Source organism: Vanacampus margaritifer, chromosome 6 (genome assembly GCF_051991255.1).
Source record: "Vanacampus margaritifer isolate UIUO_Vmar chromosome 6, RoL_Vmar_1.0, whole genome shotgun sequence".
NCBI lineage: Eukaryota > Metazoa > Chordata > Actinopteri > Syngnathiformes > Syngnathidae > Vanacampus > Vanacampus margaritifer.
This window is the reverse complement of record NC_135437.1, coordinates 27,791,611-27,811,934: the sequence shown is the minus strand read 5'-3', so window position 1 is coordinate 27,811,934 and position 20,324 is coordinate 27,791,611. Positions and strand designations below refer to the sequence as shown.

The 20,324-nt window shown below is 39.8% G+C and overlaps 2 protein-coding genes across 3 annotated transcripts; one reads left to right on the top strand and one right to left on the bottom strand.

The window, feature by feature from the left end:
- Positions 1 to 227: 227 nt before the first annotated feature.
- Positions 228 to 14,755, bottom strand: ireb2 (iron-responsive element binding protein 2). Its single transcript, XM_077567769.1, has 21 exons — positions 14,383 to 14,755; positions 12,332 to 12,421; positions 12,091 to 12,256; positions 10,614 to 10,751; positions 10,261 to 10,488; positions 9,172 to 9,241; positions 8,911 to 9,094; positions 7,819 to 7,958; positions 7,571 to 7,742; positions 7,390 to 7,490; positions 6,104 to 6,220; positions 5,858 to 6,017; positions 5,623 to 5,758; positions 5,427 to 5,511; positions 4,253 to 4,534; positions 2,639 to 2,743; positions 2,418 to 2,560; positions 2,174 to 2,321; positions 1,135 to 1,257; positions 814 to 999; positions 228 to 738 (listed from the first exon to the last, which is right to left on the bottom strand). Exons 1-21 carry the CDS (start codon positions 14,405 to 14,407, stop codon positions 628 to 630), a joined length of 2,910 nt encoding a protein of 969 aa, XP_077423895.1. The 5' UTR covers positions 14,408 to 14,755; the 3' UTR covers positions 228 to 627.
- Positions 14,756 to 15,724: 969 nt separating this feature from the next.
- slc25a44a (solute carrier family 25 member 44a) lies at positions 15,725 to 20,310 on the top strand. 2 transcript variants are annotated; one of them, XM_077567770.1, is made up of 4 exons: positions 15,725 to 16,042; positions 16,690 to 17,407; positions 18,338 to 18,465; positions 19,696 to 20,310. In XM_077567770.1, exons 2-4 carry the CDS (start codon positions 16,774 to 16,776, stop codon positions 19,885 to 19,887), a joined length of 954 nt encoding a protein of 317 aa, XP_077423896.1. In that variant the 5' UTR covers positions 15,725 to 16,042; positions 16,690 to 16,773; the 3' UTR covers positions 19,888 to 20,310. The 2 variants fall into 2 exon arrangements, with proteins under 2 accessions (XP_077423896.1, XP_077423897.1); XM_077567771.1 differs by lacking the exon at positions 15,725 to 16,042 and adding an exon at positions 16,073 to 16,243.
- Positions 20,311 to 20,324: the final 14 nt, after the last annotated feature.

Genomic DNA, 20,324 nt, shown 5'->3' with positions numbered 1-20,324 from the left:
TTGATTTTGTAAACAGACCAGGTCATGTAATAATTTTTTTGTCCATCCATCCATGCACTCGGTCAACGTGTGAGTGTGAATCGTCTCCATATGTGCTTTATGGTTGACTGGCGACCAGTCCATAACCTCGCTGCTGTAGTTTGTTACCAGCCGGATTTGTTTGTATCCAGATAAATGTGGTGCTGTTTCACTTCTAAAATTGTGATCTCATTTATCATAGACAAGGCCGCTGGAGACGTGACTTTATTTTGCAATCATTCAAAATGGCTTCAAAATCATGATGCCGCACATAAAAATCAACACAAAAATGCAGGACATTGAGGAAAACAACATCCAAAAAAACGTAATAAGACACTTTAGCATGAGTCACACACATTGGGTTGATGGAATAACTTTTAGTTGAAACGTGGACAAAACACAAAAAAAAAGCACATCCGTGACGACGTATCTCAGCATTTCGCTGACTTTTGTCGAGAAAGTCCAAATAATTCCAGCCGACATACGTCCCCCCAAAAAGTGTCTTCCAAAAGGTCCTCATTTCAGTCAGTCAAGCAAATAATGAGCGACATGTCTGCCGTCCGTTCCGACGACAAACGCGAGTGGCAAAAGTAGTCCAGTGCGCGCGTTTCAAAGCATTGTCCGCGCCACGTATCTCAGGAGGCCGCCGTGCCGGAGAAAGATGACGTCCAGCTCGTTGTCCAACTGCGCCGTCACCGCAAAACTTTTGCCGTCGCTCGTCTGAAACAAAACAAACGGCGTGAGGACGAGCGTTACACAAAATGGACGATGTGCAAGAAGCGCGTCCTGTCCTGCCTTGACGGTGAGCTGCTGGCCTGGCGCGAGACGTTCCGGCAGGCTGACGCTGAACCTCTCGGTGCCGGCGAGCTCCAGCGTGTCTGCGTTCTGCTCGGGTGCGAACTGCAGAGGCAGGATGCCCACGCCCACCAGCTGCTTCTTGTGCAGACGCTCGAAGCTCTCGGCGATGACGGCGCGGACGCCCTGGGGGGAGGACACGGGAGGGACCTTTACATTTACAAGTAGGGCCCGGACGATTATTTTCCCCTTAAAAACGTTATCGAAAAAAAACAAAAGTTGCCGACGCTGTGAAAGTACATCCCGCCCGTGTGTTAGTACCAGTAGATAAGGTCCTTTGGCCACCCAATCCCGGGAGCTTCCCGAGCCGTAGTCCTTCCCGGCCAGGATGATGAGAGGAACGCCGTCCTTCTGATAACGCTCGGCCGCCTCAAACACGTCCAGCTGAGAAAAACAGGAAAACGTTCAATTTACTGGTAAGTTTAGTGCTGTCAAAGTTAAAGCTATTTAACTCAGGAGTTTTATTGAAAGTCAAGCAGTTGAAGTTCAAAGAATATCTTGAAAATGTACAAAGTGGTAAAAAAAAAAAGAAGTAAAAGTAAAGTAAAATAAAAATGAAAAGATGAAAAGAAAAAAGTGGTCAGATTATCCAAAACTGAAAATATGTATATATATATTAAATATTTATTTATCTGCCTACAGTAAAAGTCAAAAATACTTTTTGTTTTAAAGATTAATTCCATTATTTCTTTTCACAGTGCACTGCGACATTGGGCTGCATAAATTTCGATTTATTTTTTAAAACTAAAAAGGAAAATTGGGGTGTTCTAAAACTTTTGACCCATAGTATGCGTCCTTGACACTAAGCAGCCACAAGAGGGCGCCAAAACAACACTAAATGCTTGAGCACTCAAACAGAAAACAGTTCAATGTAGTTGAAAAATTAATTGTTAAATAATTTTTCTTGAAAAAAATAGGGAGAAAGGCTTATTGGGAGGTGATCAATGTTTGTTTTTTTTAGAAATATTGCTGTCAAAAATAATGTTCATTGCATTTATAATGGGCATCAATTACGTGCAGATGTCAATCAAATCAATTTCTCCTGTTGAATTGAAATTAATCTGTTCCAGGCCACCGCAACAACATGATTCTTTTTAAATTACATACGTCACGGTATTGTATAAAAAAAATGGAGAAAAAACAATATAGTGTGTACCTTTTAGGGGTGTGGTCTCGTGAATGAAATGAAGAGTATAAAGCTTGCTCATAATTTAAAGTTTGACTTGTAACAGAAAAAAAACAAAACAAAACAAAACCCACCCAAGCGAAAAACTGTAAAACTGCTCATCTGTGTTCTCACCGTTTGTCCCGAGGGAACGTGGAGCGTTTTGGGCCCCGCTTTGCCCAGCAGTCGATTTTGGAGCTTGATGCTGGCGAACGTCCCTCTGGTCATCACGGCGTCGTTGCCCCGCCGAGAGCCGTACGAGTTGAACTCCCGAGGAGTCAGCCTGCCGCGTGCCGCAAGACAATTATAGGTCATAATAACATTCACTATTTTCAATATTATGCTTATGATTGTTGCGGCAAACCAACTGCGATCGCACCTTTTGCTGAGCAGGTACTTGGCGGCGGCGCTGACCCGGGCGATGCTGCCCGCCGGCGAGATGTGATCGGTGGTCACCTTGTCGCCGAGGAAGAGCAAAGCGTGGGCGTTGTCTATCGACTGAGGGGGCGGGACTTCTTTACTCTTCAGACACAGGCAGAGGGCAAAGGTGTCAACATTTTTGCTTTCCCAGCGCACGGGCTGGCGCGGGCCCAAACGTACTAATTTGCTGAAGAAGGACGGCGAGCGGATGTACGTGGACTTGACGTCCCACGGAAAGACGACAGACTCGGGACACTCCACGCTGCTCCAGAACGGGTTCCCTTTCTGGAAAACAAGAAGATCAAAGTTGAATACAGAAACGGTCATATTTGGCCAGTTATGATAACAAATATTTTGAGAGCCCAACTCAGGGTTTCTGCAGGTATCATTAACTCTTTGACTGCCAAAAACGTTAAATAACGTTTAGTAAAATCCTATGGAGGAGTGCCAAAGACGTTAAAAGACGTTTGTTTCAAAACAGAGCATTTCGGTGAAACTAACCATTTTCTATTGTTGATTACTGAAAAACGGAATAAGGTAGAAACAAACTTTTTTTTCTGATGAAAGATGAGAGTCCAATCTTTCATTTGGTAGTATGTGTGTTTCCATAGTCCAAACACATAATTTTCTGTGGACCTTGAAAGATCAGTCAAAATGCTTAAATCGACTGGCACCCACGGCATCCCTTTTCGGAAAACGTTTGGCAGTCAAAGAGTTAAACTAAATGTTATGCTTTTAACGCTGTTTTTATTGCAACTTAATACATACATACATATGTGCATTTATTGTTTATATATTAGGCCTGTCAGTCGATAACAATTTGTATAATTTCCATCATTAACTCTCGATTAATCGTGAATTAATCACAATTTATATCTGTTCTTAATGTAAAATAAAATATATTTTTCAAGTTTCTTATACTCATTAACATAAAATTGAAAAAATATGGTTACCAAATACAAATTTGTTTAACTTTTAGTTCATTGACCATAGATTGTAAAGTGGAAACGAGTGTAAACCATTGAGTCAGATTTGTGTCGAGCTAATTATGTGCCACTATGTGGCATTAGTGCTTCATGTTGGGTGTTTATTTACATTTTTAATGTCTTTCAACATCATATTTAATGCTTCTTAATGCCATCTAAGGCCTTCATTTGAGCAAAAATCCATTTTAATAACCTGTGGAAACCCTGCAACTTAACTCATTCAAACCTCAAAACATACATATTTTAGTACTTTGTCACTCTCAAAAACTTATTTATAACATGTTTTAAAAATATATATTTTTTCATACAGAAGGCTTTGATACAGCTTCTGACATGAAGAGGCCGCTTAAAGCAATGGTAGTTATTTAAAAAAAAAAAAAAAAAAGGCCAGCAGGTAGCAACAGAGTATAAAAGATCAACAAGGGCCATGTTGCAAACAAGCTCTTCCCCCCACTGTTTTCAACAAATTTGCGAATAATTATTAGATTTAGCTATATTCTAATGCTAATTGCCGCAAAATGGAAATAGCTACAAATATACCCTTTTTTTCCTGATGAAAGAAGAGACTCTAATCTTTCTTTTGGTAGTTTCCATGTTTTTATAGCAATAGAACACAATATTCTGTGGATCTTGCAAAATCTGTCAAAATCCAGTTTAACAGCAGGGAGCGAAGGGGATTGCTTCAGTGAAAATGGCTGGGCGTGAATGAGTTGATCACCAGTTTGGTTTCAAGTCCTTACAAGCCATCCCCAACGTTAAGTGCTCCTTTTTGAAAGGTGCGAGGCATGTAATGCCCGTGCGCCCGTACCTCCATCCTGGCCTTGAGATCCTTAAAGACGGCGGAGATGACGGCGTCCTCCTCCGTCCGTTGCACCTCCTCCCGGGACGGCCAGATGTCGCGAAGGTACAACTCGGTCCCGTCCTTGGTCACACCCAAAGCTTCTTTTTCAAAGTCGATGCCCACCGTGCCCGCAATGGCGTACGCCACCACGAAGGGGGGCGAGGCCAGGTAGTTGGCCCGGATGCAGTCGCAGAGGCGGCCCTCGAAGTGCCTGTTGCCCGACAGGACGCCGCACGCCACCAGGTCGCCCTGCGAGAGAGGACCAACAGGTCATGACAGACGCAGGGTTGTTATAGTTTGGGAATTTTCATTTTAGTTCGTTTTAATTCGATTTCAGGGTGGTTTCGTTCGTTTTGATAAATTTTTATTTATTTTTTTAATGCTTAATTTTAGTTTAGGTTTAGATAGTTTAGTATTAGTTTTCTTTTCGTGTGTTTTTTTAAAATGTCTATTACGAGTTTTTATTAGTTTTGATCAATTTTTGTAAAAAAATAAAAATAAATTCGGTATTAATTTTCTTTTCTTTTTTTTTAAGTGTATTACTTAGTTTTAATTAGTTTTCAGGATAGTTCTGTTAGTTTGTATTGGTTTTAGTCATTTATAAAAATGCTTCATTTTAGTTTAGTTTTAGTCAGTTGCCGTATAATTTTTTTTAAACATGTATTACTAGTTTTAATTAGTTTTCAGGGTGGTTCTGTAAGTTTTTATTAGTTTTAGTTATTAAAAAAAAAAATGCTTAATTTAAATTTAGTTTTAGTTAGTTTCAGTATTAGCTGCTTCTTTTTTTTTTTTAAACGTGTATTAATTGTGGGCAATATTTAATAAACACGATGGTAAAATTAAAAAAGTAACTAATTTCTTACCTAGCGTTGCATTTTGGCTGAGCTAAAAAAAAATCAACTTAAAATCACATTTAAAATCCTCCCCAAAGACTCATGCCTTAAATGAATTACCAAAGACTAAAACGAAGGACATTTTTGCTATAATTATAGTTAGTTTTGTAAACCTAAAATGTGGTTTTAGTTAGTTTTTGTTTTGAAATTTTTTGTTTGTTTTTATTTTATTTCGTTAGCAAAATATTTTTTTTCGTTAACCTTGATGCCAGAACAAAATGGGAGATTTAATTTGAAATAAAAGTCACCTGTTTGATGGCGTCCACTACACTTTCTGGCAAGGGCGCCGTGTTTCCGACACAGGTGGCACAGCCATAGCCGATCACCTCAAAGCTGTCGTGGAAAAGAAACATAGACGTCAATTCAAATTCAAGCAAACCTTCAATCCAAATTTTTTTTCAAGATCCCACAAGAGGAAATTCCGTTTCATTCAAAGCCGGTTACCCGAGCTGGCTGAAGTAGGGCAGCACCCCGCTGGCGTTGAGGTAATGCGTGGCCATGCCGCTTCCTGGCGCCAGGCTGGTCCGGATGTACGGCTTGACCACAAGCCCCGCCTCCACCGCCTTCTTGGCCAACAAGCCTGCCACACACACACACACACGCCAACATTAAGTCGTGCCCACATGAAAGCAGATTTTTTTTTTCTCCATCTGATCGCGGTCGATTCCCGGCTGTTTACCTGCCGTCAGCATGACGGCGGGGTTACAGTTGTTGGTGCAGCTGATGACGGCGGCGATGACCACCGAGCCGTGGGCCAGATGGTACTCGTGGCCGGCGTGGAGGAAGGAAACCCGCACGTCCTGCTTGTCCTTGGAGATGTTGAAGCCTCTGGCGCCCAGCTGAGAGGGCGGAGACGTCAGGTGGGAGGGATGTGGTCATCAGCGGGGGAGCGATGGAGGAGGACGTTTTTTTTTTTTTTTTTTACCTTCTCGTCGAGGCAACTCTGAAATCCTTCCTTCATGCTGCAGACGGCCATGCGGTCCTGCGGCCTCTTGGGCCCGCTGACGTGCGGCACCATGGAGCTCAGGTTGATTTCGATCACCTGTGCGCAAATGCAACGGTCCAAACGTGGTCATAACACAAATGGAAGTTAAGATTCCACTTATTTTCAGAAAGTCTTTAAAGCAAGAGTGGATTCATTTGGCTGACTGGTTTACTAAGACAAATGTATTTCATTAATTAATTAATTTATTTATTTTTTACAAACATTTAACTTAAACTATTTCATTTTGATTTATTTGTATTTCATTAATTTCATTAATTCAGCTGTTTTTTATGAGCTTGGCTGACTAAAATAAGTTTATTTACTTTATTTTACTTACTTATTTTTTTATTTACAATCTATCTCATTTAGTAATGGAATTTATTGACTATATTTATTGTATTATTTTTACTTCATCCTACTCCTGAAGGTGCAATCTGTACAGAACATTTATAATATATTAAAATAATTACTTATATTCATTGATAGTTTCTTTCTTAATTGTATCTTATTTTATAAATTTTTATATATTGTTTTTATTTGTAGGTTGAAATAATGAAACCAATCAATAAAGCATCAATCTTTTTTTTTTTAAATAGATAATTAAAACTAATTAAGCATAACTAAATTTATAAATGATTAAGTATTTTTTCATGAATTAATATAAACTTAAAATAATAATAATAATAATAATAATAATTTAATTTTATTAGTTCATCTGCTTTTCCTGAGCTTGACTGACTAAAATACTTTAATTCACTTTTTTTAAATTGACTTATTTTTTTATTCACAATCTCATTTAGTAAGGGAATTTATTTATTGTAAATAGTTTTTACTTCCTCCTACTCCTACAAGTGTAATCTGTACAATATTTATTTTATAATATATTACAATTATTATTTATATATTTATTTAATTCAATTTTTAGCTTATTTTATACATTTTTAGATATACGTTTTTGTTTGTAGTTTCAAATAAAGCAACCAATAAAATACAGCCAAGCTTTTTTATTTGTTATTACATAAGTAATTTAAATTAATTAAGCATAACTAAAACATAACAATTAGTGTATTATTATTTCATTAATTAATATTATTATTATTTTATTTTTTTTACATATTTTACATGAGCAATTGGGTTTTCTCCCTCCTGCATAATGTTAAAGTATATTTTTATTTATTTGTTCTATTATAGCACATTTGTTCTAATTGATACTTGTGAGTTCTTACCTCCGAATAGTGGGGGTCTTCTGCGGGGTCCTCGTAGCTTCTAAAGAGCTTTACAGCCTTCAGATAGGACTCCAGTAACTTGAGCTTCTCTTGGGAAAAGTCTGAAATCAAATGGACGAAACGGCGTTCAAGCCCACAAGGACTGCGTGTCGAAATGACAAAACCACGACTTCATACTCACGTGTCTTTTTAAAGTGCTTAATGGTGACCTGGTCGACAGGAAAGAAGCTGACGGTGGCGTTGTACTCGGGGCACATGTTGGCAATGGTGGTCCGGTCCGGAGCCGAGAGCTGCGACACGCCGGGTCCGAAAAACTCCACAAACTTGCCAGCGATGGCGGCTTGCCGCAAGTGCTGCGCGACAAACGGACGACGTGAGCGCGTGCCGAGAGCGATCGGGCACGTGTTCACGCCAGCGGACGGGTGAGACCTTCGTGATGCCGAGGACGACGTCGATGGAGGTGCTCAGAGGGTTGATGGAGCCCACCAGCTTGCAGCCCACCACCTGAGGGAGGGTGAGAGACACGGGCTGGCCCAACATCACCGCTTCCGACTCGATCCCGCCGACACCTAGCGGGCGGCGAAGGGAGCGAGTGTTTGTCATGTTTTGATTTTGAATCTTGTGCAGTCATCACAACCCATTCAAACAAAAATGTATTATTACTATTAGACTTCGATTTGAACTGTGAGCAAAAATATCGCAGTATCATCAAAATTACAGTTTTGTTTTATGGTAAATAAAAAGAGCATTTTCCTCCCACTGAAAACAATTTATTTTATTTTTTAACTAAATAAAGAATATTGTGTACAGTTTATATCTGTCTCTTTCGTCTTGCTCCCTCACTCCTCTTCTATTCGTAACTGTTCACCCCTCCCCTCTCTGCTCACCGAGAAAAAAAGTTAATTGGAGGCTCATTTACTCAACTCTGCAAGCAGCCAATCATATTTTTCACTAGCTTAGGGGTCCCCTCACTCTTACCGGTGACAGCTATTATTAGCAGTTATTGAAATTGACAAACCTGTAATTGTCCCATGCCTACTTGTAACTCAAAACAAAACAAAACAAAAAAGAAACGAGCACTCCATAATATTGTACTTTATAAAAACACAATTTAATATAATGTAAAAGAATTGAACGCTTCAATTCATTCTGCCACTTTTTCTTGTGTGCCCAGCTTGGCCACCAGAGGCAGTATAATAGGAGTCGTACAAACAAACGAAGAAGAAATAAGCTCTTCTTCCTGGCTGTATTCAAATTGTCGCTATAAGTGACTCGATGGGCTGCAGCGATATTAAGAATGTAAACAATATATGCCAGTAAGTACATACACTCTAAAAACAATTGGGTCAAAATAACCCAAATTATGAATTAAAAAAAAAAAGAGAATAGAAAAAAATATAAGTATTGTGTTTGATGCAACTCATACAGTGTCACTAGAAATAAGACATGTAAATAGACAAATATAAAAATGGAATCAGAATTGGACGCTTGGGCCAAATGACAAGGTGACGGCGTCCTCACCCCAGCCCAGGATGCCCAGACCGTTGATCATGGTGGTGTGCGAATCGGTGCCCACCACACTGTCCGGGTAGATCAACCCGCCGCGAATTTGGACCACTCGGGAAAGATACTCCAGATTGACCTGGTGGACGGCGCCGACGTCCGGAGGAACCACATTCACATTCTTGAAGGCTTTCGAGCACCACTGCGTGAAAATGCATACGGAAGATTATTAGGGGTCATTCGTTCTGTTTCAGGACATTCTGACCTTAAAAGTTGTACCTTAAAGAATTGAAGTCTTTCTTTATTTCTGCTCAGCTCCATTTCCTGATTCTTCACTGATGTGTCGCCTCTGCAGAGAAAGACATGCAAAAATCACATTCAGCTCCTTGTTAGAGATCAGAAAATTGTGCAAAAAGGTTTGGAGAATCTCAATTGTTGGTGATGCACATAAAAAAATTGGGGAGGTTGGGGGTTCCACCTATAAATGTCGTAGTGCTTTTTTTTTGTTCTTCCTGAAATTTCACCCGAAAGACAACTATCCCAAAAACATAGGCAACTTGATTTCTGAGTGATCTGACCCACTTTCTGTAGGGCATTCAAAATGCTTCCAATGATGAATAGATTGCGGAAATATTGGTGAAGATATTTCCATTTAAAGATTGGGATTTAAGTAGCTAAAAAAAAGAGAAAATCTTGATTAAAGTTGGTGAAATGGAACCTAAACAACATATATTAGCCCTCAATAGAAAAAAAAAATGGACACCACTTGTTTCTCATAACATGACCTTCATAATTTCACATTTTCTTACAGATATCCCAGCATGGATTTATTTTTGGACATATTTAATTATTTTTGAGAAATTATTATTCTCTGCTTGCGCAACTTTTTTACCACAAGCTTCATTCAATATGTCATCCACAGGTACATATTTTTTATTTAACCATTATTTAACCAGGAAAATCCCATTGAGATCCACAGATCTCTTTTTCAAGTGAGTCCTGGCCAAAAACATCTGGCTAAGTATTTTTTTTTTTAAACACAATATAGATGTACAGTAAATACTGTATTTTATGACTTGGTGGTCTCTCAAAACCAGGAAATGCGAGGAAGCAGTCGAGTAAATTGACTTCCTTGCCACATCACTTAAAGAAACGCAGACATCTGTTGGCCAATCAGATGACAGTGATGTCACATGATATTCTAGAAGACGTTCTGAGAACACTTCCACTGAATGTTTTTATAACGTAAACAGCTGTAGAGTGTTATTTTTCTATTTTTTTATGTATAATTTGTAATTATGGGAACCAGAACAAATTCATAGCTTTAAAAAAAAAACAACAACATCTTTTTGTGAGCTGACGACTCACTCAGAAACCGGTTTCAGGTGGAAAGGGCAGAGGAGCGGCGTGTTCTCGATCTGCTGGACCGAGGCGTGAGGTCGCCCCCCCGTTGACGAAGGGGGGTCGTTGCAGGCCGTTTTGCCACAGGAGCCCCGCTGGCCTCCGCAGTGCGAGCCTCCTCGCGGAAGAGGCTTGGAAGGGGCCGGCCGGGAACCGCCGTCACCTCCGCCGGGGTTCGGAGCGTTCTGTATGGCGCTGGCGAGCCCATGAGCCAAATTGACAAGACAAATGGAGCACTTTAAGCTCCCAATACAAAATGTAGACAAATTCGAAGAAACAGAAAAAACTACGATGAAAGTGTGACGTGACCGCAAGCCCACCATTTGCTGTAGTCTTTTTGCAGACAGTGGTCCACAATGAGATCCGTGGGGCATTTGGGGTTGACCAACCCGGGGTCCACGCCATGTTTGACAACCGCGTCCCTCATGGCTGCGAGGTCCACCATTGCAGGGATGCCACTAGTGGGGGATAAAAGAGTGTGCCAAAAAAAACAATTCTCATAAGAATTGCGATTCTCATTTAGTACGATTCAGAATTGATTTTAAATCGATTTTATTTAAATCATTTCATACTGTTTGCCCGTGTGCGCTTTTACTGGGAGCGCTGTTCATGTTGTACCCGATTTGGCCACTTAGGGGCAGTGTGGTTCCGCGCGTTCTGATACACTGTTAAGTTGTAGCCACATTAGAGAGTAGAAGGAAAAAGTCACAATCAATTATGCCAATGAAAGTTTTTTTTTTTGCAGGGTAGGAAGAGCATATGCCGGTAAGTAATGTTAACATGCTTCTCTGCATACATTCCTGAAGCGTTTTGTATGTATAGCCGTTCTTTTGAGTGATAAAAGTGCTACGAGTAGCGCGCTAATTAGCATTAGCGAGTCAGACTGGAGTAGATTGTGACGATTCTTTGCACATCAATAAATTTAAGCTTTTTTTTTTTAATTGCTTGTAAACAAATAGTTGAGTCTCTGGAGTTCCTACTGATTCCTTGTGTAATTAAACAACCAAGTAAAACTTTCCTTACTTACTTTTTTCTAAAAATGTGTCAGCGACTGACTGGTTTTGAACTTCCATTCAGCTCTGATGTAACTGAGGGGCGAATTTTGCGCAATAACTGACACACCAATTTCCCTCTTATCGGCTCTTTCGTATGTTTGGTTGATCTTTTGAACGCTGTTTTACTCTTTCAAGATTCTCAAACACCAACAGGTGGATGTTTCTGCAGGAACCTGTACATATGTGGCTTTGCAACACAGTCAGCTTCCAGGACGGTTTCAAGCTCCCCAGCATTTTCCTTGACTTAACACACACACACACGTGGCGGTGCCTTGAGATACCAGCGACCTAACGAGAGTTGTTTTGATTTCAGCGTTATCTGGCCAGCAAATATTTGGGCTGTTTGGTGAAAGTGAACTCAACTCACTTCACAACCAGCAGCAGTTTGGCAGATAGTTAATTCTTCCAAAAGGAGCCTTCAGGCTGTTTAATGCCACTCGCAATTTTGTTGTCTTAACATAAAATAAAGGAAATTACATGAGGATTTAAAACAACCCCAAAAAACTTTGCCTAAGGAAAATCCGTTTTGCACGGCCAAATGACCAAATAACCCTTTGACCAACAAATGTGAACACAAAGTGTAACAAGCATGTTTGCATTTTTTGAGTCCATCCAAATTCATGGTGAAAGAATGGCATACAGAATATTTTCATTGCTGTCAACGTAAAACCAGGTCAAATTTGACACCGAATTTGGAAGAAAATGACGATATTAACGGGTGACATCTCCACAATCAACTCACGTGAAGTCCTGCAGGAGGACCCGCGCTGGCGAGAACGGCACCTCGGTCGAGGCCTGTTGCTTCTCCCAGTCCAAAATGTTTTGGACGTCATCTTCTGTGACATAAAAGCCGTCGCAGTTTCGGATGGCCGCTTCCAGTAAGACGCGGATGGACAGAGGAAGCTTGACTACAAGATACATTAAAAAAAAAAATTATATATAAATATATATAAGGCAACCATTTTTTCTCCGTCCAGACTCACCATATCTTGGATCGTTTAATTTGTGCGGGTTGAAGAACTTGAGGCTTCCATCGTCTGACAGCGGTTCAATTAAATGGCGATACGGGTGCTCTGCAACAAGAATTTAGAGTGGCAGAAAAAATTAATAGATGGATGGACACTGTTATGAAAACGAATGCATATGAATCTCCACTTAAAACAGGCCTAAACCCCAGACAGATGGCCGGTATTGCTCTTCTGCAGTTAAGTGAACAAACGGCACTCGAAAAAAATAGCAACTGAAGTGCTTTTCAGGGTTATTAAATCAAGTGAGTTGCTCGTTGCTTGTTCATTTCATTTGTCATGGGATGAACTTCCACGGCAAATGGAACATGACAAAGTCCTTCTTGGCAAGATTAACTGCTGTCTCAGCAAGACATCACGCTATCGACTTCACAGTGAAACAGACACGTGCTGTTTCACTAGTTGACCAGTCGTATAAAAAGTGTGACGTCAGGAAGGATACTTTTGTTGAGGAAAAAAAAATGTTGAGAAATTTGGAATAATTCTGGGTGCAGCCAGCAAGACAAAAACAAAGACAAACAATCCACAAATACAATTAACAATGACCAGAAATTCCCAAAATGCGTGACAATGATATTGAAAATGAATTCATTATTTATTTATTTTTTAAGATTAAAACTAAGTGACCACAGTAAATGCGGTATGCCTTAGAAAATGCTATAATAATTAAAAAAGTAACTTAGAATGTTAAAAATGACCTAACAATGCATATGATCATTTAGATTTGTTTAAAAGGCCAATGGCCACTGTGGAACCCAAGACTCTTTTTTTTTTTTTTTACCTCACCTGGGCATGCGGAATATGCACTCCGAAGGAAGTAATTTAAATTTAGATGCCAGGGGATGAGCCAAATCTGATAAAAATCTACTTTCTTGAGCAACCTGTTCTTATGTTCTAAAATATTCTGTAGTTAAAACAGTGCTTGTCCCTCATAAACAAAAGGTGCGAGTGCATAGAATAAAACTAGTTGAGTATGATTTGCTAATAGAAAGATGCTAATGGCAAGTTTGCATTAAGACACAAACAGGTTGTGTAATGTAAAAATGTTACATTAGAAAACATGTTCACAGTGCTTAAAAGCAAGGTTGTATCCACATTGGCGATGTTTAAGCCGAGGTGCTGTGTGTGCCCGCACGCCAAAAACGTTTACATTTTCATCTAGTCACTTGTGCGACTAATTACAGTTAAAATATATATTTTTCAGTAGGCTAAACTACAAAATTCGTTGTTGTGCTGATGAGCAAAATAGAGAGAGAGAAAAAATGTCTATTTATACATGAAACGCATATCGCATATGTACCGTAACGTGGGTTACTCGTTTTATTTTTTTTCCTTTCGAAAAATCCATAACAAACTTATTTACCTGCCAAGTCATGTAGTTTAACAAGTTAATGTATTATGTTTATTTGAACATTTTATCATGGTAATTTATTAAGAAACGGTTATGTATTTTGAATAAAGGTGATTTCTCCCCGCCCCTTAAAAAGAAAGGGTGCAAAAAGCATATGTCGGTTTAGAATCAGCAGTCAATAAAATGCATTTTTTCCTGCACGTGAAGGTTGAAAAAGGAATCCCGAGTGATAAGTAAATTGCCGATGAGAGACATTAAACGACCCCCGGTTGACAACACAGTGTAGGCGGAGGCTAATGTTAGCTTACTAGCATTATCATACAGCCCATTCGTCAACTACTTATCGCGCAGCTGGTTGAACGACTGGCGGCGGAGATAAAGCAACCACCCCAAAAAGCATACGAAAGAGTACAGACGCAACATTATGTAGTAAACTAAGTTACTGTGAAGTTAAATGTGATCAGCGGCACTGGCTAATTTCAACACTGGCTCGGTTCGAGTGTAGAACCAAGCTGGCTGTGGTTTAAGTAACATTAACCAGAGTTAAAATCTCGTTTGAAACAAATGTGAATTGGAGCCGTGTGGTTGACAATGAAGGTGAGCGTAGGTGACGACAAGCTAGGGGGACTACAAGAAGAATAAGAAGACTCTTCTTTACCTTTGCCCATAGACGTGAGCGCCATGATGACTTATGAAATCAACACGACTCATCCTCGCGATCCGGGTGGCGACAGCGAACGGACCAATCACAAGCCAGGGACGATGCGGTCACGCCCACCGGCTTGACGCCTTCAGAGTAAAAGTCTAAAGCGAAAGGGCAACCCGTTAAAATAAAAGCTCATGAAAACAAACAAAAAAATCTGTAAATGCATGCAAATTTATTATTATTATTATTATTATTATTATTATTATTAAAAGTTTATTATTATTATTAAAAGTATATGGGTCATTACAAAATTCAAGAACATTTTCTCCCCCACCTCCATGAAATGTCACATAAAACATGCAGAAAATACAGAAATGTACTTTTAAAAAATACCAAAACAGCTCTTGAGCAACTATTTCCCATTCCTCTTGATCACCAACCTGTACATATCAAATACATTATTAAGAATAACATTATTTTTTTATTATGTTATTTATTTTTATTTTTTTTATTTTTTTTACAAATGTAAGTTTGTTTTTAAACAGTTACCCTAGCAACTACACAGGTAGCATATACTTAAGCAAAACTCTAACTTTAGTATTGATTTACAACCCTGTTACTGTAATTAGATTAATACTTCAAATAAAATGTAACTATTTAAACTGTAAAAGACTTATTCAGCAACCAAACACAACACATGACAAATAAAATGTTTTAAAAAAGTGAGCTGGACGAATACAAACTGTTCTTCCTAACGCTGATGCCAAAGTTGTCCTCCAATTTTGGAATGACACATGTACTGAAATTAGATAATGATGATCTCGAATCAAGTAACACAGTCATAAATATACTTAACCAGGATCAAATCTGAGCCTCTTGAACACAAAACTATCATTCCTTTGTGTGACACTGTATGTGGCGTAGATAGATGAAAAATATATTATATTTGATCAATATTTTCTTTTTAAATAAATAAATAATAACTTTCAGATTAAGCAAACACACTTTAAACCCTGATGTCTCAATAACTTAATATTTTTTGGGGCATGCTTTCAAGCTAGTTTTGTTTTTGTTTTGTTTTTTAAACATATTTAAAAAAGGAGGAAAGTATATATATTTTTTAAATATGAAACAAATGTGTTATATTCAAGGTCCCCCCGACTTCTGTGAATCCTTTCTTTTGTACGTTCAAATTTATACATGTAACCTTGGATTATATAACTGTAATATAACGGGTTTTTTTGCTTGTTTGTTATGATAGAAGACTAAAGTCCTAAACCAGCTGTATTCACTCAAACGTCCTTTTTAAACTGGCTGTAACGTTTAACAAGTAACCCAGTCTACAGTAATCATGACATTTGCGGTGGTTGCGTTGGACTTGAACGCATCACGAGCGACAACTCGAACAAGCCGTCAACAAAATTAAACAGTCACTTCGAGACTTAACCTTGAGTTTGCGTCAAATCGTCAATATTGTTATGGTGTTTTGTTTTGCACACGAAATACCGATAAGGATAAGAAGCAGCTGAGACGACCTTTCACCTCCGGTTTAGCTACAGTGCGTTAGCAGTCATGGCCGGACGACATGACCTAGCTTGTCGTCGAGCAGGAAGCCGAATGAAAGAGTAAGACGAGCGTCAGGGGTGAACCGAGCTAGTGGGCCTCTAAACAGGTTCGTCGAAACGAGATGTCAAATTTGAAGAGTTTTGCAAATGAACAGAGTTTGTTGTGATCGTCTTTAGCAGCGAGCTAAGCTAACAGGGTTGGAGGGGCGCTAGTGACATATACACGTGACTCCCCTTCAAATGGTGGAAGTGGGAGAAAAAAAATGGCCTGATGCTTATTTGGTCATTTTTCATCGATTGGTTTGAAGGTAAAACGATGATTGATGTTAATTGTGTTATTTGTAAGACGTTCCGTGAAGGTGAACTTTTTTTGTCTGTGTGTGTGGGGCAAACATAATTGCTACTTAGTACTCACCACAAATAAATAGTACAATAATGCACAATTATTGCTTGGATTTACACTTAAGCAAGCCATTACAATGGAATGTGGATTTTCAGGGTGCATGTGTTTACACAACCACAGAGGATAGCATGCATCTTGTAGGGGTATGGCATTCATTCATTCAAAAATAAGCTTTTGCATGTATAATTGGCATTTCTTAAAATAACATTCTGGAGTTATCATAATTGAACTAATACGCAGCTCTAGACAAAAATTAAAGGGACAAATAAAATGCGGGATCTGTTATGGGAAGTTGAATATTTGGATTCCCTGCAAATAAATACTCAAAACCTTTCTTTTTTTTTTATCCAGTTGCGATGGCACCTGGAGGGCAGACGACGTCAGACGCGAGGCTTTAGCGGCACGGACCTCCCCCCTCCCCCACCAGGGACCACTATGCAGCAGAAAGGTGCCATCCAGATCATTGAATGGGAGGACCTGGATAAGAGGAAGTTCTATTCTCTGGGCGTGCTCATGACCCTGAGCACGCGCGCCACCGTGTACCCAGCCAGCCTCATCCGCACACGCCTGCAGGTGCAGAAGGGCAAAGCGCTCTACTCGGGCACGGTGGACGCCTTCTGCAAAATCCTGCGAGCGGAGGGCGTGCGGGGCCTGTACCGCGGCTTCATGATCAACACCTTCACGCTGGTGTCGGGCCAGGCGTACATCACCACCTATGAGCTGGCGCGCAGGCAAGTGTCGCGCTACTCGTCCAGCAACACGCTGAAGTCGGTGGTGGCTGGCGGGGCGGCGTCGCTGGTGGCGCAGACCATCACGGTGCCCATCGACGTGGTGTCGCAGCACCTCATGATGCAAGGCCAGGGCGAGCACAGCGGCCGATTCAAGGCCAAGCCCAAGATGATGTTGGCGCCCAGCAAGAGCCGGCTGACCTTCGGGCAGACGCGGGACATTTCGGTGCAGATCTTCGCCGCTGACGGTTTCAGGGGCTTCTACAGGGGCTACGTGGCGTCCCTGCTCACCTACATCCCCAACAGCGCACTGTGGTGGCCTTTTTATCACTTTTACGCAGGTAAATTTAACCTCTTCGCCCCGGTTAGGGGTGGCAAATCCAGGTCCTGAAAGTAAAAACCCTGCCACAGTTTGGCTTTAGCCCCTGATGCTAGCTAGCTAGTTCCCTAGCAGGTAAACAAGCACCATGGGAGCTATCTAGGGAGCTAGCTAGCTAGCATCTAAAAGTAAAAACCCTGCCACAGTTTGGCTTTAGCCCCTGATGCTAGCTAGCTAGCTAGTTCCCTAGCAGGTAAACAAGCACCATGGGAGCTATCTAGGGAGCTAGCTAGCATCTAAAAGTAAAATCCCTGCCACAGTTTGGCTTTAGCCCCTGATGCTAGTTAGCTAGCTCCATAGCAGGTAAACGAGCACCATGGGAGCTATCTAGGGAGTTTGCTAGCTAGCTAGCACCTGGGGCTAACCGTGGCAGGGTTTTTCCTTTTTGGACCTGGATTTGCCACCTCTGGTCCTGGTTCACAATTACAAAGGGATACAATTCATTAAAAAATATATATATATAATTAGGCCTACGGAAAAGCGGCCAAGAAAATGGATGGATGGATGGATGAACAGAGTTACTCTAAATATTGATTTTTAGTTCAAACTACCCTTTTATCAATTAAAAGTTTCATTTTCATGAAATAAACATCGTGAAGTGTTTCAAAATCATAATTTCTTTGTCATTTTTAATAATTCTACATCATAATGAGCTAAATTTAAGGACAGGAATTTGCAGGGTTTTCTATAAACAAACACCACGAAGTCTAACATAGAAACAGTTGCTACGCTAGAGTTGATGGAACATGCTCATTTCTCAACCAATTTTCATGTTGACTTTTTTTTGACAAACACTAAAACCTTCTGTTTGAACTTTGGGTCACTGTGACTGATTTTTCTGTGGCAAATGGAGACTTTGTAAATATTGACATGCGTGTTTTTGCATCCATAGAGCAGCTGTCTCTGATGGCACCTAGCGAGTGCCCCCACCTCATTCTGCAGGCGCTGGCCGGCCCAATGGCCGCCGCCACTGCCTCCACCATCACCAACCCCATGGACGTGGTCCGGGCCAGGGTGCAGGTACCGTGTACTAATCATGTCTATGCAACAAAGCCGTTGTTTTCGTTTTTTGAGCAAACAAAAAACACACACCAGAGTGCGGCGTGTGCGAGATGACGTCATGTCAAATAATCTTCAATGATTATCCCAGCAACAGAACACGCAAGGACTGGAGCGTCACTGATGTATTTGCATAGTCTTTTATTCTCGGGTTACACTTTGCTCATCGCATATATTCAGAAAGTATGCAGGTTATGTTTGAAATTTTTTCCCTATACTTTAAAAAAAACACATTGTTTGTCACATTGCTACCATGTGTTCTTGTAATGTTGCAAATGTCATTTTTTTAAATACACATTCTTTAAAAAAAAAAAAAATCCAACCATTAACTACCCATTATCTCAAAAATACAATTATTCTTGAAATATTTATTTTTCTAGAAAAATTACTTTATCTTCCTAATAATATAATACTTTATTTTGCAATGAATAAAGCCTCTTAATTCTCGTGATATTATCTTTGATTTGGGGAAAAAACATGTAATATTGCTTTTTTTCCCCTAGATTTTTTTTCAAATAGATTGACTCCCAGTATTTAACTTTATTTTTATTTATTTTTAAATACTTTATTCTTTTTTTACTTTTGTCCAAAAATTCTCATATTAGCACCATATTTCTCGGAAATTAAAGCTTTATATTACTACTTTTTATCCAGAATAAAATGACATTCTCATATACCTTTATTTTCATATTGCTAAACATTGAAAAAGCTCTTTGCGTAAGGTTTTTTTTTTAATCTGGAAAAAAAGTGACATTTTTGTAATATTAACAATTCTTTTCTTTTTTAAAAAATGTTTTTTTTAACCGACTTGACTCCTATTGTTATAAGTAACTTTATTTTCATTTTCATATTAACTTTTTTTTTTACTTGTAAAATTACAAAAACAAAAATCAATTGACTTTTTACCTCAAAAATACAATTTTATTTTCTTATGTAAAAAAAAAAATCTATTGTTGAACTATTAGTGTTAAAATACGACTTCTTCACTTCTAAAAAAAATCAATATTCTATTTTATTGTGCCTTTTTTGGATCCAGAATGTTACGACTATCTGCGAAAATAAAAATTCAACTTTTGAGTAATAGCCAAACATGGCTGCACACGTCAATGTCACTGCATTTTCTACGTCACTGCCGGCGACTGCAAATGTTTCTTACGTGGAAGTAAGCGGCCCGCTGCTGTGGTGACGCAGGTGGAGGGCCGCTCGTCGGTGGTGGAGACCTTCAAGCAGCTGCTGGCGGAGGAAGGCCTTGGCGCCGTCACCAAGGGTTTGTCGGCCCGCATCATGTCCTCCACGCCCACGTCGGTGCTCATCGTGGTGGGCTACGAGACCCTGAAGAGGCTCAGCTTGCGGGACGACCTGGTCCAGTCCAGACATTGGTAAAAGAGAGGAGGACAAGAACGCCGAATTTTACCTCATGGCAGGAGCTCACCAAGAGTTGACTTTGGTCTCTGCAACATTACTGCCCAAAAAAATGTCACAACCATGACAATGTTAAAAGAAAGACTGTGACTGTAATAAAAGTGACTATGCTTTTATAATAATAAAAATAACACATTTGTTTGTATGGTGGGACCTCCAAAGTGGAACAAAATCCATTCTGTGATGCTGCCGGACTGTCAAGTCCATTTTTTCACCATTGGAAATAATGACAAGTGAATCAATTCACTACTCGGGCGTTTTGGATGTGTGCTACAGTAATCCCATAATATTCACAAGGGGGAGGTACTAAGCCCTGCTGCCAAAAACTCTAGTAAAATATATACAGTACTTTCCGATATTAATAAAGAGCCAACTTACCACTTAGTTGAAGATGCTTG